Consider the following 18,231-nt stretch of genomic DNA (forward strand, 5'->3'; position numbering starts at 1 on the left):
CATCCATGGCTTCAAAATCAATTGGGTTAAAGCTTGTGGTGGACAAGGAGAAGAATCGGGTAGTCTTTGCCGAATCTGATAAGGATTTTGTCAATATTCTATTAAGTTTCCTAACGATGCCATTGGGAACTATTATTCGACTCACGGGAAAGCAATCTAGGGTTGGATGTTGTTAGTGATTTTGCATTTTCAAAATCATGTATATTACATGTTTTAGTGTTTTGGAAAATGTTTTATCAAAAGCGTTTGGGAAAAAGAAAATGTTTTCTTGGAAATATTTGCTTTTACAAAAGGATGTAGAAGTGTAGTTGAAAAAGATAGTTCCACATCGGATGAGAGAAAAGAAAGAGAAGGGCTTATAAAGCACTACCTTTTCTAACTCTTGTTGATTGCACATTGGGTTGAACCCATGGTTGGACCCGCGGGACGGTGCAACGCACCGTTCGCACACGCGCACGCGCACGCGCGCGCGCGGCGTGGGCAATGGGCTATAGGGCGCATAGTGGCGCTTTTTTAGGCACACTTTGCACTTGATTAGAGAGGTTTTACTCAAACCAACAGTCACCTCTAGAATCGATCAGGACCATTCAATATCAATGGGTGCGATCTAACGGTCAGATTTCAAACATTCTGGAAAGGTGCCCTGTAGAGGTGTTTTTCACACTGAAAAGACACCAGATGGTCTATAAAATATGTGCAAACTTCAGTCATTTAAGAAAAAAATCGAATTGGCAATTCTGACTGATTTTACACTCTCTTCTACACTCCTACAAAAATCCCCAAGTATTTCTACATACTGTTTTTCTTTTGTTTACTGTTCTAGATACTGTTTTTCTGCAGAAACAGAATCTAGAGTTTTCTCTAAGGCTTGAGATTTCGGAAGGGCATTTCGGGTTTGATTCCGCTAGTGCTACGCGTCATCAAACATTAGTAGGGCTTCCCTACTAGGCTTCATTGTATCTTGGAGGCAATTCGCGGATCCCCTTTGCACACTACTAGTGGGGGCGAATCTTGTCTTAAGGAAAGTGATATCACGCCTTGAAGCATCAAGTTTCTGTTTTCTATCATCAACAGTACCCTCAACAAATTTTTCCAACAGATGTATTGATGGATTGTACGAGATGGTAGAGAATTTTGACATCCAATATCTACAAACAGAGGCGTGTAAGAGTATGTTACTTCGTCCAAGAAGCGCCTATGAAATTGAATGTATGGAGTTACCGATACAGTTAAAGGACACCAAAGTTACAAATTACACATGCCCTGATTGGAGTTTTGGAACGAGGAGCCATAACTTATTGAGTATGGTGAGCAATGCTCGATGTCGTTGTGGGCAAGTAATGGATAGAAAGATGTCTCCAATTGTAGATGTTAAAGGGATGGAAGGAGTGTTTGTGGAAGGAATTGAGAGGTTCATGATCAGCGATGACTTGTTTATCAGGTCTGTTTCTACAGAGAGGAGCTTGGTCCTGATTCAATCGCTTGGTATCACAGATATGACAGTCCTAGAGGAAATCAATTTGAATGTTGGAGAAGACAAGGTAATTTTTTTACAACACTAAGATCTTATAGTTAAAACTTGAGATTTTAATTGAGAAAATGGTATGTGGCCTGTTGGATCTCTTCAAAACTAACCTTCATCAGGTGGTCCATTTTGGATGGCCGTGAGTTAAAATCTGTATTGTAGTTAATAAAGAAAAACTCATGTAAACCAGTCTTTTCCTAGCCTAATCGTCTATTGCATTTCTGAGCTCAGATAAGTCAAAAACTCATGTGGGCTCACATTTTAGGGGTGATCCAAAGCATTCATTTGAAAGGCCCTATCATAGATAAGGTGTCCACAAAAAATCAGGTAGTTAGCACCATCCTAACCCTTCCATTTGTGGAGGGAAAAATGGGCCGATTTGTGGATGAGTTAGGATGATCCTAACTCATCCAAAAGTGGAGGGCAAAATGGACAGATACTGTTTTTCTCCACAAATCTGCCCATTTTCCCTCCACACATATAAGGGTTAGGATGATCCAAACCACCTGATTTTTTGTGGACACCTTATCTATGATAGGGCCTTTCGAATGAATGGTTTGGATCGCCCAAAAAATGTGGGCCCACATTGTTTTGGAGCTCGATCTCAGATAAGCTTATCCGAGCTCGAGCTCATAAACAGTTTCTAGGAGAAATATAAAAATGGTGATATGATGTGTAAGCAAAAACGTCAAGAAACGATGCAAGAACACAATCACACATAAACACATGATCTATGTGGTTCGATAGTGCCTATGTCCACGTGGGGAAGATTTTAGTATTTCTGTTTGTTACAAATTCTCTTCTTCTTGGCCAAGAAATTAAAAAAAACTCAAAATCGTAACCCTAACTTGTGGTTTATATATCAATGCCACTACATGAAGAAATTTATTAACATATCCTTTAGAGGAAATGCGAAAGTTAAATTTTCCTTCCGGGGCGTTGCCCTGGAAACCCCGAGTATTCTTCCCATAAATAAGGGCCTTATCCTTCTCTTCCAACATGCCTCCAGCGTTGAACAGTTTCGAGACCATCATGTTGAAAGTATTGAGATGCCCCAAAAGACTTGAGTTTTCTTCCATTAGAAGAGCATATAGTTGCTTCTTGAGAAACAACTTGTTAGTTAGTGATTTTTCCCTATAGAGACTGTCGAGTTTGCGCCAAATCCAAGTTGCAGTTTCTTCGCTGATTACGTTGTAAACAACTTCATCCGCCAAACGCATACGGATCACGCTAACCGCCTTCATATCCAACTGTTCTCGGTCTTCGTTGCTCATCTTTTCCGGTTTCTTGTCTTTACCTAATAAAACCTTCACGAGACCTTGCTGAACTAAGAGATCTCTCACTCTTGTTTGCCACAAACTGAAGTTGCCCGTCCCATTGAATTTCTCTACCTCGAACTTGGCGTTCGTCATCGCTGAAATCGCCCAAAACCTGATCGCTCTGATACCAGTTTGTAGAAAAAAATCGAGAAATAACTTCTCGATTATGGATCAAACATGATGTGCAGCAAAAAATTTAAGAAACGATGCAAGAACACAATCATGGATTTGCGTGGTTCGACAGTGCCTATCTCCACGGGGGCAAGATTTTCACTTTTTCGGTTTAGGGCTACAAACTCTCTTCTTGGCCAAAACACACACACACACACACACACAAAAAGTCAAAACCGTAACCCTAACATTTGGTTTATATATTGTTACAATAAGCTTTGATCATTGGGTTTTTATAGCCATTGTACGCCTTTATCTTATTATATGAATACTTAAGTGAGGGGGATCCTAGCCCTAACTCACTATTCTCTTTCTCTAATCTCTGTTAACATGGTATCAGAGCCCTAGGTTTCCGATCTCTAGGGACAGCCATTAGCCTCCATCTTCTCCATCACCACTCCTCTCCACTACCTTCTTCCTCACCATCTCCACCCCACGTCTTCCCGTCGGCAACACCAACCCCACCTGCCCTTCCCGTCGGCTTCCCCTCCTTTTCCGTCGGTAAGCCCCCTTCCCCTTCCCCTTCTTCTGTTGGAAACCCCCCTTTTCCCATCGCCCCTTCCCCTCTTCTCGTCTGCAACCCCCCCTCTTCCCGTCGTAACCACACCTCCTGTCTTACGGAATCCCCTGCACCTCTCTCTCTGCTCTCTGCAATTTCCCCCGTCCCCTCCCTGCCCTACGGCACACCCCGCCCCTTCCCCTCCACCTACAGAAAGCCCCCCCCACAAACACTCATCCCTCCCCTCCTTGCACCTATAGTAACCCTTGCCCCCCATCCTCTCTGTCTTCCAGGACCCCCACTCCTCCCTTCCCCACCTCCCTCCCTGTCATCATCATCAGCCACCCACTTCCCTTTCCCCATCCGACGTCTAGAACCCCCCAAATTCTTTTAGAAACCCTAATCTTATTTTTCTAATCCTAGTATTTTCCCTTATGTGCTGATTCATTTCAATTCTCTTGATATTTTTTTCGCGGCTTGTCTCGATTTCTATATGGCTCCCTCTCCACTCTTGTCCCTTGTTCGCAAAGCCGCAATATGAGCCATTGGTTCGGCTAGTTGGTCCCTTCATTCTTTTTCTCTCTGTGTGGTCCCTCTCAACTCTTTCCTTGTCGTTTGCTGTCATTATGGAGCCACTTGTCATTGCGGATCCCTCTCTGGGCATGACCACTGAAGTCCGTGCCCAAACACCCACTTCGACTACCTCCTCTTCTTCTACCTTGGCACCTATGGAAGTCTCTTACCCACATCTCACTACTGTCAAGCTTGATGGGACCAACTACGTATCATGGAAAGTTGCAATTGAGACATATCTTCTTGGCCAAGGCAAGGTCAGTTTTCTTCGTCAGGACCCTCCAACGTCTAAAGATCCTACATACGCTCGTTGGTAACAGGAGGACACACTGATTTAGACTCTCCTTTGGCAGAGCATGACACCATCTATTTTTTCTACCATACCGACCGCGAAGCAGATCTGAGATCACACTGCTTTGACATATTCTGGGGTTGATAACCTCACGCGTCTTTGTGCAGGTACTCTGAGTGGATGCGGCTCCTTCGTGGCAATATGTCCCTTGAGGCTCACTATGGCCAGTTTGTTTCTCTCTGTTAGCAGCTTGACATATCTATGCCTCTTACCTCTAACATTAATGTTCTTCGCCGACAGCGGGAACAGATTCGTGTGGTCCACTAACTTGATAGCTTGGGCCCTGAGTTCACTCATCTACGCCATCAGATTCTTGGTTCTGGCAACATTCACTCACTGACTGAGGCCTACTCACGTGCACAACAGTGTCTTGGCGAGCCTCCGCCGAGGCTTCCTGTTGATAGTTCTGCTCTCGCTGCCTGCGACAGTAGTAGTCGTTATGTTCGTGGTGGTGGTTCATTCCACGAAGCCGTGGCTGTGGCTGTGGTGGTGGGCGAGTTGGTGGTGGACGTGGTCATCCTTATTGTACCCACTGTCAATGTGATGGTCATCAGATTTAGACTTGCTACACTCTTCATCCTGACTCAGTCTCGCTCAGTACATCTCACGACAGCTTAGCTCCTCCGAGGCACCTCGTCCTCCATCTAGTGCCGCCTCTGCGTCTGTTGATGAGTCCTTCAACTTCACTAGGGAGGATTATGAGGAGTTACAGCGCCTTCGTCTGAGTACTCGCCCTCCCACTGTAGGCTTCGCTCAGCCAGGTAGTTAACCCACGACCTTACTCTCTAGCTCCGGGTCCTGGATTATTGACTCGGGGCCTCCAATCACATGACTGGTAACTCATCTCAACTCTTATGTTTTCGCTCTTTTCCATCTGATTATCAGACCATTACCCTAGCTGATGGGTCCACTACTCCCATCACTGGTATTGGTACCGTGTGTCCCTCTTTAGTATTCAATTATCTTCTGTTTTGTGTGTTCCTAGTCTTCTTTCACTTTTCTTTCTGTTAGTCAGCTCATGAAACATCTTCCTCCATCTCATTTTACCCTTCTTATTGTTTGTTTCTGGATCTTTTGACTAGGAAGACGATTGGATCGGGACGTGAGGTGGATGGTCTCTATCGCCTTGACTGCCGACCTTCTACTACTGTTTTGCATAGTTCTGTGGATGCCTTCCAGTGGCATTGGCCACCCATCACTTCAGCGGCTCCAAGAGACTTCTCTTGTTCCTGCTTCTATTTTATCATTCCAATGCGAGTCCTGTGAACTCGGGAAGCATCACTGGTTGTCCTTTCCTTCCCCGAGTCGTTAGTCGAGTTGCTGGTCCTTTTCAATTAGTCCATTCTGATGTATGGGGACCTTCTAGGGTCGCGCGTACAACGGTTTTAAGTATTTTATTATTTTTATTGATGATTATTCACGTATGACATGGGTGTATTTACTTAAGGACCGTTCTCAGGTGTTGTCTGCTCTTCAAGCTTTTCATGCTGAAATAAAGAATCATTTTAGTTGCAACATTAAATGTCTCCGTACTGATAATACTCAAGAGTTTTTCTCTAGTACTCATGGTTTTCAGGATTACCTTTCATCTCATGGGATTCTACACCAATCCTCTTGTGCCTACACTTTTCAGCAGAATAGTGTGGTAGAGAGGAAATTACGTTATTTACTTGAAGTGGCTCGTAAGGATTGGTGCCTACACTTCTCAGCAGAATGCTGTGGTAGAGAGGAAATTACGTTATTTACTTGAGGTGGCTCGCACCTTATTCTGGGGGTTCCTAAATCTTTCTGGAGTGACGCTATTTGACTCATGCTTTCTTTCGAATCTTCTACCATCATTTGTCCTTCGTGGTGCCTCTCCCTTTAAGGTTTTATATCCTCAGCAGGAGCCATTCCCTCTCACTCCTCGAGTCTTTGGGTGTGTCAGTTTTGTTCATCATTTATGTCCTGGTCGGGATAAACTCGACCTTCGGTGGAGGGTGTATAAGAGGTGTTTATCGGGCTTTGGCTTATTGCTTGGAGTGTTGGCTGGCGGGTGTATAAGAGGATAAAAATATTAAAGTGCTTACTATTGAAGTGTTTATTGATATTGAAGTGTTTATCGGGCTTTGCCTTATTGCTTGGAATGTTGCCTGGCGGGTGTGTATGAGGATAAAAATATTGAAGCTTTTATTGATATTTAAGTGTTTATCGGGCTTTGCCTTATTGCTTGGAGTGTTGGCTGGCGGGTGTGTAGGAGGATAAACATATTGAAGTGCTTACTATTGAAGTGTTTATTGGGCTTTGCCTTATTGCTTGGAGTGTTGGCTGGCGGGTGTGTAGGAGGATAAAAATATTGAAGTGCTTACTATTGAAGTGTTTATTGATATTGAAGTATTTATCGGGCTTTGTCTTATTGCTTGGAGTGTTGGCTGGTGGGTGTGTAGGAGGATACAAATATTGAAGTGCTTACTATTGAAGTGTTTATCGGGCTTTGCCTTATTGCTTGGAGTGTTGTCTGGCGGGTGTGTAGGAGGATAAAAATATTGAAGTGCTTACTATTGAAGTGTTTATTGATATGGAAGGCTTACTATTGAAGTGTTTATTGATATTGAAGTGTTTATCGGGCTTTGCCCTATTGCTTAAAGTGTTGGCTGGCGGGTGTGTAGGAGGATAATATTATTGAAGTGTTTATTGATATTGAAGTGTTTATCGGGCTTTGCCCTATTGCTTGGAGTGTTGGCTGGCGGGTGTGTAGGAGGATAATAATATTGAAGTGTTCATTGGAGTGTTGGCTGGCGGTGTGTAGGAGTATATAGTATTGAAATGTTGCAGGTTTATGTATTGAAAAAGGGGATTTGCCCAATTGCTTGAAGTGTACTAGAGGATATAATATTAAAGTGTTTCTTAGTAAAATGTGAATTTGTTTAAACTTTGACTCGTACTCGTAGTGTATTATTTTGTGATTCAAAAGTGAACTGATAACTCTCATTGTTAAGAGAATTGTTAACATGCTTTCACCTATTGTCATTAATATCATATACTGTCTAGTATCTTATTATTGAGCCTTTGGATTGCTTTTGTTTGTTATATGCAATTCTTGTTACTTAGCTTGCATTCCTGCTTTGCTTAAATTTATTCATTGCTTACGGAATCATCTCTCATTGAATATCAAGTAAAATATATAAATATTGAAGTGTGTATTTGTGGGATTGGATTTACTTAAATATGGAATTGTTAAACCCTTTGAATCTTACTCGTGGTGTATTGTCTTTTTATTCGAAAGTGAATCGCTGACTTTAATTGCTAAGTGAAATGCTTAACGTGCTTCCGCTTATTGTCATTATATCGTATTGTCTTTATTGTTTAAATTCTTATCATTGAACATTTGGATTTGCTAGTGATAGATTGGATTAATACTTTCGATAGAATACTGATTTTCACTCAACCTCAAAAGTGTACTACACTCTTTGAGTAAGTTGAGCATCTATTGAGCTGTGTCGCTCATCCTACGTCTTATGACAATTTTTCAGATCAGTGAGGAGCATCGCACATGAGAGCTGTTTCTTTTTGGGAATTACAGGGACGAGTCAGTTTGTTTGTGCTTTGTTAGTGTTAGTGTTAGTAGTTTTCTTTTGTAAAGTCTTTATATTTAATGACTATTGTATAAAGGAACAAAACTTGTATGGGATGTAAAAGCTGGACTTGTAAATTTATTATGTTGTATTGGACAGGCTTTTATATAAAATGTGAAATGTTTTAAGTTGGCTCATTTTATGTTATTTTAAAGAGTATTTGATCTTTGAATTGTCGATTTGGTTAATGTACATGTAACGACATCGGGGATGTCACACTGGTACTTGCAAATTTGCTTTTAGTCAAGTCTTCCCTCTTTGTCTCATGTCTACCTCCCTTATCTCTCTTCTCTGGAGCTGTGGTATGCCTTATGGCCTTCTAATTCCCTTTTCTTCTCTTTGTTTCATTTTCTTTTCCTTAGTTTTTCATGCCCTCTACCTTGCTATGAAAGGTGCACGCCACATGTTTCCTAAAATGTTTGAGTGAGGTGATGCCTCCGTCTACTAGCCTCTATTCTCCTCCTGGCTTGTTCTCCTGTGTCTCGTTCTCCTATGTCTCTTCATTGGGGCTGCGGTATCATGCTTGGGCTTTGACTTGTGACTCTTCCCCTAGCTATTGTTTCTTCTTTGCCATTGTTGTGGTGCATGTGTCTCTCTCCTTTTTTTCCTATCTTCATGGCCCCACTATTAGTTCGACTCCTACCATCGGATCGACTCATCCACCCTCGGATACCTTCTCTTGTTATCCCTCTCCTGCGGCGGCTCCTTTTCCATCTATGACTTCCGTTCCCTTTGACGGGTCCGTTTTATCCCGCACCGGCGTCCTCCATTCGATTGGTCCTTCTATTCTTGGCACGTATATTCGTTATCGCCCTTCCGGCCGTGGCGGTGGTTGTTTTCCCTCTCCACTAGCCAATCCTTCTCTCCAGGGCTGACTATGATGAGTTTCTGCGCCTTCGTGCACAGCGACGGACCCATATTGCCCCTTTTTCACAGCCCAGTAGTTCTCCTATTTTGCTTCTTACTACCTCTGGCTCTTGGATTATTGATTCCAGGGATTCCAACCATATGGCGGGTGACTTCGCTTTCCTTCGCTCGTTTGAGCCTCCTCAGCTTGCTTCTACTGTTAGCTTGGTCGATGGGACCACTGCACCCATCTCTGGTATTGGCACTGTTTCCCCTCACTCTGGTCTTACCTTGTCCTTAGTCCTTTGTGTTCCTAAGTCGTCCTTTAATCTACTGTCTGTGAACCAAATTACCAAGAGTCATAGTTGTTTTGTCTCCCTCTTCCTCTCCCATTGTGTCTTTCAGTACCTTTCGACTAGGAAGACTATTGCTTCAGGCTGTGCGTTTTATGGTCTCTATTACCTTGATTGTGACCTTCTTCGTGCCGTCTTCCATAGTTCTGTTGATACCTATCAATTACAATGTTGTCTCGGCCATCCCTTCCTTTAGAGACTTCAACAATCCTATGTTCCTCCTGGCCCTATTCAGCCCTTTCAGTGCGAGGCCTGTGAGCTTGGGAAGCACCATCGTACTTCCTTCCCGTCTAGGGTGATTAGCCGCGCCTCGAGTCCATTTGAATTAGTACAATCTGATCTCTGGGGTCCTTCTCGCGCTATGTCTCTTCTCGGTTATAGGTACTTCATTGTTTTTGTTGATTATTTCTCCTGTATGACCCGAGACTTTCTTCTTAAGGATCGTTCCCACGTGTTTACTGCTTTTCGTACTTTCCATGCCGAGATCACTACCCAGTATGACTGTCGTCTTAAATGTTTGCGTACCGATAATGCTCGGGAATACTTTTCCGCCTCTAATGTCTTTCAGGATTTCTTTTCCTCTCATGGCATTATCCATCAGTCCTCTTAATGCATACACCTCTCAGCAGAATGGTGTAGCCGAGCGGAAACTCTGCTCCTTGCTTGATATAGCCCGCACTTTCCTCTTTCAAATGCGGGTTCCTAAACCCTATTGGAGCGATGCCATCCTTACCGCCAAATTCTTGGCTAATCGGCTTCCCTCCTCCGTCCTTGATGGTAAATCTCCTTTTTCAATCTTACATCCTCATCATGATCTCTTTCCTCTTACCCACGGGTCTTTGGTTGTGTTTGCTTTGTTCACTCCCTTACCCAAGGTCTAGATAAATTGGATCCTCGGGTGGAGCGTTGTGTCATTCTGGGCTTCTCTCATACCCAGAAAGGTTATCGGTGTTACAGTCCTCGACTTCGTCGGCTCCTTGTTTCCACAAACGTCACTTTCTTTGAGTCTACATCCTTCTTTACTGCTCCTGCTGTGAGCAGTCCCGTTGTTTCCGCTCCTCAGCTTCCTCTTCCTCTACCTGTCCTCCCTGACCCTGTTGACCCCCCTTCCTCTCAATTGCAAGTGACATCAGCTCCTTCTCCTGCACCTATGTAGGTCTATCAGTGACGTCGGCGATTGGATCGTCCTCCTCCTACTCCTACGCTCAAAGCCATGTCTTTTCTGCCGGGGGTACCGGGTCCTTCATCTCAGGTACCTCTCTTTCCCTCTTTTGATGTTCCTGTAGACTCCCATATTGCTTCCCGTACCCGTTCTCGCTCTACCGCCATCCTATTTTTCATTTTGTGTCTTATGACCATCTTACTCCTGTCTTTCGTAGCTTTGTCTCCTCCTTGTCTTTTGTTTCCTTGTCGCAGTCCGTCGCCGAGGCCCTTGCTCATCCTAGCTGGCGTGCTGCTATGGACCTTGAGATAGGTGCCCTTCAGACCAATCCGACTTGGGATTTGGTCTCTCTTCCTTCTGTCGCTCATCCAGTGAGGTATCGATGGGTTTTCTCCGTCAAGTACTTGCCAGATGGCACGGTTGAGCGCTTAAAGATGCGCTTAGTTGCGAAAGGGTATACACAAACATTTGGGGTCGACTACACTGAGACCTTCTCTCCTGCCGCGAAAATTCCCTTCGTTCATGTGTTGATTTCCTTAGCAGTCAACCGTGAGTGGCCCCTATATTAGCTAGATGTGAAGAACACCTTTCTTCACAGTGACCTCACTTAGGAGGTGCACATGAGCAACCTCCTTGGTATGTTGCTAAGGGGGAGAAGTCTTCCTCAATGTGTCGCTTGAGGAAGTCTCTCTATCGCCTAAAATAATCTCCTCAAGCATGGTTTAGGAGGTCAGTGATGCTGTCATGTGGTTTGGCATGAAACAATGTGTCGTTGATCATTTCGTCTTTAGCCATGAGTCTGCTGCTGGGCATGTTCTTCTAATAGTATACGTTGATGACTATTATTACAGGGAGTGACACAGTTGGTATACAGAAGTTGAAAGCCTTTCTTCAAAAAGAATTCTCCACAAAAGACCTTGGGCGTCTTTGATATTTCTTGGGGATTGAGGTGGCTTACTCGGGTAGTAGTCTGTCCCTCTCACAGCTTAAGTATGTATTAGATTTACTAGATGAGACAGGATCTTTGGGTATGAGACCAGCTGCTACTCCCATGGACCCAAATACAAAGCTGCTCCCAGAAGAGGACGACTTGTGGGATGACCCTAGCAAGTACCGACGGCTAGTTGGGAAGCTTATATACTTCACAGTCAATTGCCCAGATATTTCATATGCAGTGAGAGTTGTTAGCCAGTTCATGAGTGCTCCTCGTACCTCCCACTGGGCAGCTGTCATTCAGATTCTTTGATATTTGAAAAGCACTCTAGGGAAAGGACTGCTTTTCAAGAGAAATGGCCATCAGAGGATAGAAGGGTTTTGTGATGCTGACTGGGCAGGGTCACCGGCTGATAAACAATCCACGACTGTGTATTGTACCTTTGTTGGAGGTAATTTAGTATCCTGGCGCAGTAAGAAGCAAAATGTTGTATCAAAGTCGAGTGCCGAAGTCGAATACCGAGCTATGTCACACACTGGTAGTGAGCTCATCTGGTTGCGCTCTCTTCTAGCTGAGATTGGATTCTCATCATCGTCACTAGTTCGGTTGTATTGCGACAACAAAGCTGCGTTTCATATTGCCACCAATCCAATCTTTCTTGAGTGTACCAAACACATAGGTGGACTGCCACTTCATGCGACATAGAATCCAACATGGAGAGATATACACTAATTTAAAACTGAGTGATATTTGCAACAAGCTAGGAATGCATGATATATACATTCCAGCTTGGAAGGGGGTGGGGAGGGTGGGGGTTAGAAGCATGTGTATGTAGTGTATATGTGCCTAAGAGCACTTTTTTTATTGTACTCTTTTTTCACCTTTATATAAATGCATAAGTGAAGGGGAGCTATCTCAACTCACTCTTTCCTATCATTCTTCTCTCTCTCTCTCTCTCTCTCTCTCTCTGCTCTCAACAATGACAATGGTCATTTTTGAATCCTATGATCCAGCTCGTCCCTTACACCATCTCTCTCACTCCAACACCACCCCGTCGAGGCATAGAGATATCATCGCCTCCAGTACAAAGACTATTGCGCAGGGGGCAGGATTTTCTCCACTTGAGCGAACAATTTATTCCAACTGGGTGCACCACTCTACCACCACAGCAACATACACTTGTTCATGAAGTATGGACGGTTGTCACCCTTCGTAACAACCTACTCTGCCTGATCGACGCCTAAGGTGGACTCGACCCAATACAAAACCGAGAAGGAAAAAGGAAACAAGGAAGAATAGGGCACCCCGAGTGCCACCTATCGATCCACATGAGATCTTCCACTAGCCTCCTCATTTGGCCAATTGACTTGTTGGAGTTCATGACTAAAAAATTCCTTCAGGAAGAATGTGTAAGAGAATATGCTGTTACTTGCTATGCCATTTCTGAAGAGGATGTGGCCAAATGCTTCTCAAAGCGACACTTCTCAAGGTCCTAAAAGAGAGGAATTACTTCTAGAGGCCAAAGATATGGCCAACCATCTCAAGGGAGTTCCGTCCAAGGTTGCCAGAGCGGGAATCGAAAGCAGGAATCGAAGGCTCCCAGGGAAGAATCCTGCTCAAGGTTGCTAGAGCGGGAATCGAAGGCTCCCAGGGAAGAATCCTGCTTCCTTGGTTCCGTCTCACCTCAACTTGATGTAGGTTAGGGAGAGACAAGAAGAAGAAGAAGAAATAAGAGAAGTAGAAAAAAATTAACAAAAATCTATAAATTGGCCTATAAATAGGCACCCAATAATCAATAAATGACTAAAATACCCTTAATAGGCAATAAAAGACCAAAATAACCCTAAAAATGCCTCAATATTCTCCAAAACATCCTTAAAAATAATAAAATATCCCTACGAACAATAAAAAGATCCCTACGGGGCCCCCTGAGTGCGGCCTCACCCAGAATAAACCCGCAGCGGATGTCTATGATCCCCATTAACTCCTCCTTGTTGAAAAGAACTCTCCTCTTGAGAGTGAAGAGTGTGGTGCTGCTCTAAGATGTCATGGTCCAAACGATGAAGCTCCTATGTAAGCCAAGCGGTATTGGAATCTGGTCGACGACACCACTTGACAAGATAGTACTGAAAGTGGAGAGTCATGTTGCTAAATTAATGGTTAATGCTGTATAAATGGTTAAATAATGCCACATAAGGAACTGAAAATGATGCTGGTTATGATTGCATTGGAAAATTATAGGGAAACCTTGAAGTGCATAAACTGTAAACACATATAACAACTGGGAAAAGTGTAAAACTGATAACTCGGAACTGAGACAATGACAGATGTCTCAGATGGGGATTTGGGGGTTGTGGGAATGGCATAATGAAGAGGAGGAGGGGTGGCAGTTGTCGGGTGGCAAGGAGAGGGCAGCGGTGAAGCTAGGCAGTGGCGGCGTCTTCAACGGTGAGAGGGGCAGCGGCGGCGTCTTCAATGGTGAGAGGAGCGGCGGCAGCTTCAACGGAGAAGGTCGGTTGTGGAACCATTAGCTTTGATACCATGTTAATGGTATTCTATCCAACATGAGTAAAAGAGAGAAAGAAAAGGGAAGAGAAGAGAAGAGATGGAGGAGAAGGAGAGAGTTGGTGTTCTCTCCCTTTCATAACATATCTAAGTGTGTGACTAGGGTTAGAAGCAAAGTGACAAAAATACCCTAAAATGGGTATGTAATTACACCACTATGTCTAACAGTTCCATTATCAAAACGTGGTCGTGGGGATATTAGTCCTTAAGAATTTTGTCCTACTTGTCCTTTATGTGTAAAAGTAAATGTAAATCCAATTGGAAACACTAATACTGGGTGTCATGCCCCCAGATAGCAAAAGTGTGATGGCAAAAAACCCTAAATCCAAAATGAGGGGGTTAAGATGTCTATAATTTGGTGTTCGTTGAAAGGAGAAAAAAAAGGTCTGAAATAAAAATGATGGAATAAAGAAATGGGTTAAAAAATAGCATCCTCTTGTCTATTTTTGATACAAAACTTGTTTATATACATCTAAAACTCTATAGTAATTATTTATACGTGTTATTAAATTAAAAATTTTAAAATAATTGCCATGATCGGATCCATTGGTCTGAACGATAATTATAAGTCCGGCATAATGCCGGTGAGAATATCTTGATTGAATAATCTGAGGCCTTTGATCCTTCTAGCCTCGTTTAGGGTGTCGCTAAGAAAAGCTAAACCATTAATTTTTTTAGTCCATTGTCTTAATGCATGGGTTGCCAGTTCAGGAGGAGACCATGATCATGTGTCTCTTTATGATGTTCTAGTTTGGCCTCTATGATATGTGCCCTTTCTTGTTGGGTCTTATATTAAACCATCAGTGCTCTGGCCTACTTTCTCTTTCGTGACTGTGATTTGATGTTACTATGCTGTTAAACAACTCCTTGATTAAATAATGCTGCCCCACCAGATCAATGGAGCTGGCCACAGTAAATTGCAATGTAAATGTTCTTATGATTGTTCCATCTTTGAAAATTTATGATTTTTCATTCCCACTGACATGTTTAGGTGTTGGATCTACTCAAATGCTTGTTGGTCTCCAAGACGCCTTTGAGTGATGTTTTCTTGTCAAAGAGAGAGACTACAGATGCTGTAAAGGTCATGAAGAGGCACATAATGTCATCTCCATTGGGAAGTGGCAACAAGAAAATGAGGGTGAGGCTTCTGTTAAGCAAGTCCAATGGCAAGGTCTTGTATGCAGAAGCCGGGGAAGATTTCATAGACCTTTTGTTCAGCTTCCTCACCCTTCCTGCTGGATCAGTAGTAAAGTTTTTGGGTACATGTTCTTCCCTAGGATGTGTAGATAACTTGTACATGAGCATCCAAGATTTAATCGCCGATGGTCTCATTCATTGTGATTTAACTCCGGAACTAACCAACCCAAAGCTTGCATCACATTTTGTCTGTGAGAACAATTTACTGCAGATCGAGGAAGCTGCTCCACTCAACCCCGCCTATGGTAAGTGTCGCTGCCACAAATATGGTTTCTACTTGCTTTTCTTGTAATACAGATGCTGACTCTCGGAATTCTTGGGTTAGAGGGTTCAATATTACAGACCATGAACCCCAAGTCCCCCAATGGGATTACAGAGAGTGGAGGAGGATTCGTGAAGGGACCTGCAACATTCATGCTCACTGACGACTTGGATGTGAAACCATTTTCCCTCAGTGCCACCATCTCTCTCCTCAAAAAATTGAACTTGCCATTGAGCGACTTTGAGGTGCAGGTTGTAAGTGTTGGAGAGGAGAGGTAAAATCCAATTTTTCGTACGATTTTATATTTGGTATGTAGGTGTGTTGGTGTTGATTTGTTTCATTGCTATGGTGGCCAAACAGCAGTCTGCTCTATAGTCCTTGGTCACAAAAATCATGTTCCACACTTTTTTCGTCTTTCTTTCATGGGTGCATTTATGCTTTTAACCAGTCCTAAGGCCTCTTCCCTCTTTCTGAAATCTGCCGAAAGCTCCTCACACTTGGCCCTCTTTGGAGACAAGTCCCAGAATTTGCTTTCTTATGGAATCGCCGTCATGTGGGTTGGATCAAACTAAACTCCAGCCAAATCTTGTTCGGGGCTTTCTGGCTGTGGTGGCATTCTTCGTGGTGCCAATAACGTTCTCTTGGGCTACTGTTATCAACTTGTTATCAGCTTGATACCTCCAATTTACCTGCTGTCCCCTATCTGGATTTAGATTAGTTTCTCAGAAATGTAATATCTTCATTCACTTTTCCAGATACTTAGAAAGAATAATGTAACTTCTGTCTGTGATCCATTAGGATATCTTCCATATGCACTGTTTGCTAACAGAGGCACCACTTACTGAGATCTTTCATATTTCTACATCCAGGCTATTCCCGATGGTGCCTCGGCAGCTCTGCAATACAGATTTTTTCCCCCTTTTTGACTTCTTGTTCGTGTAATTTTCTACTTTTGTTCTTTCTCGGGGTCAGACTTAGTTTTCTTAACTAGATTTCTGTTTTTCTTTGTTCTTCAGCCTCTCTTGTATTTTTCCCTCTTCTAATATAATCTCGCAAAAAAACGTCAAAAAAACTATACTTCCATTTGTGATTTGCAGGCTCGCGAATTGCTGAAAGCTTCTTTGACATCCAAAATGGTTTTGAACAATGTCTTCACCCCAATGAAACGAAAGCGGCTTGGGATACTTGATGGTGAGGATAAAGTTCCACGTGCAAAGAGAAAGATGACAAATGGAAGCCGTGTGGCAAGATGTGGGAAGATAAAGTTGGAAACTGATTGAAACTCTAAATACGAAGATGAAGTTGGAAACCATGAAGATAAAGTTTTTTTTTGAAATGGTACCATGAAGATAAAGTTAGTAACGGTACTAAGATAAAGAGGACTCCTGTGATCCTTTGAGAATTCTTTTTTGAGGATCTTTACCATAACCTTTGGTTAAAAATCCTACTTTAATGGTTGATAATATGTATTCCTTTTGTACTAGTACTAGCAAGATTGCCTGTGTTATGCTCGGAGAAGGAATTTAAATTAAGTTTAACAATATTTTGTTATTCTCATTAGTTATTGGCTCCATATAGGGATTTGGTGGGCAATTTCAAAGAAAGCCAAATCGCCACTAACTTTTGCAGGTGGAGAAAGAACTGACTTCGAGCATCCATCCTTTCATTCTACTTTGAGTCCCTTGTGAAACAAAATCATAAGCGAACAGAGAGACTACGTGATTACAAAAATTGGTGGGGGATACAAAGCCCAACAGAGTCGATCCAATCTCATGCTAGGTTCAAGACATCTAACCTCTAGGTGGGTTGTGTCTGATGAGCCTTCTGGTAGTTATCGAATAAATGGAGTGGCCATTGTGATGATGGACTCTAAGATAAAACACATTAAAATGGGATCAACCCTTTAAAAGAATGGTGTCCTTGGGGTGATCTTGTAGTTCCTATGGCGTGGAAACAATGGGGTCGGTCCATGGATTTTCCTTTTGCCACATTTCGCTCAAAGGGTTGAAAGGAGATCGTGCATCAAGCTGTTCGAAAGCGCCAACTTGATGCTCTTCCTAGGGATCCCAGATGACGGAACCCTAGGGGAGCAGACGACTCCAACTATCGTCCATCTACGATCCATCATTTTCATTCTAATGAACAAATGTTCAACTTTATACCTTTCACTCATTCTATAACTCATTAGAAAGAAAAAATATCTCTATTCTCCACTGAAAAATGAACACTAAGGGCATGTCTGGCCACTGGGAAATTTTTTTCATGACAAATCGGTGACTCCATAGTGGTGAGATAGGGGTAAGTGATTGAATTAAGTGATTGATTAGATCTAGATTCCACTAATTGCTCGTTACAATTTGGGAGGCACACTCATCGGGAGATCTACAGTTTCATATCATGACCTAAGCTAGAAGTTCTTTTCTCCCAAAACTTAAATAGAAAGTGCAGAATTTAGCCGTTTCTGTGCATGAATGCATATCTGAATTGCATGTTTTTATACCATCAATTTAGTGAATTCTTATTATGTATGTTATTATTTGTTTCATGGATGCCTCTTCCCCGATATCCATTGGACAGTTCATGAAAATTTCTGCAAAGCACTGTTAGGTAGGTTTTAATATGAGGTGCCAGATGTTAAGTTTCAATAGAGTTTTACTTCATCCATGAATCTCTGAAGGTTGCTCAGATCCTTTCTGAGAGACTTGAACAAGAACTAAGGCTGTTGCATATAAAAGAAAGTGTCGAATGTCTTGATGCATATCTCTGATTGTGTCTGATTAAGGTACGGGGAGTTATTAATAGGAATTCAACTTTCCTAAAAATTCCAATTAGCAAGCAGAATGCCTTTAGTCTCTGGTC

General features: G+C 42.7%; 1 protein-coding gene across 1 annotated transcript; it reads left to right on the top strand.

Moving 5' to 3' along the window:
• The first annotated feature begins 1,104 nt into the window (after window positions 1–1,104).
• Window positions 1,105–15,784, top strand: LOC143858592 (uncharacterized). The gene is made up of 3 exons (XM_077369274.1): window positions 1,105–1,541; window positions 14,905–15,355; window positions 15,436–15,784. Exons 1-3 carry the CDS (start codon window positions 1,122–1,124, stop codon window positions 15,648–15,650), a joined length of 1,086 nt encoding a protein of 361 aa, XP_077225389.1. The 5' UTR covers window positions 1,105–1,121; the 3' UTR covers window positions 15,651–15,784.
• The last annotated feature ends 2,447 nt before the right edge of the window (window positions 15,785–18,231 follow it).

The sequence above is a fragment of the Tasmannia lanceolata genome, unplaced genomic scaffold, assembly GCF_043159265.1.
Source record: "Tasmannia lanceolata isolate RefF3 unplaced genomic scaffold, GAP_Taslan_0.1 ptg000026l, whole genome shotgun sequence".
NCBI classification, from domain to species: domain Eukaryota; kingdom Viridiplantae; phylum Streptophyta; class Magnoliopsida; order Canellales; family Winteraceae; genus Tasmannia; species Tasmannia lanceolata.

Excerpts from the sequence above, each read along its gene's own strand:
- LOC143858592 (XM_077369274.1), top strand. The coding sequence starts at position 1,122 with ATGGTAGAGAATTTTGACATCCAATATCTACAAACAGAGGCGTGTAAG. Across the intron at positions 1,542-14,904 it reads TGAATGTTGGAGAAGACAAG|GTGTTGGATCTACTCAAATG; the intron begins GTAATTTTTTTA and ends TGACATGTTTAG. Across the intron at positions 15,356-15,435 it reads TCCACTCAACCCCGCCTATG|AGGGTTCAATATTACAGACC; the intron begins GTAAGTGTCGCT and ends TTCTTGGGTTAG.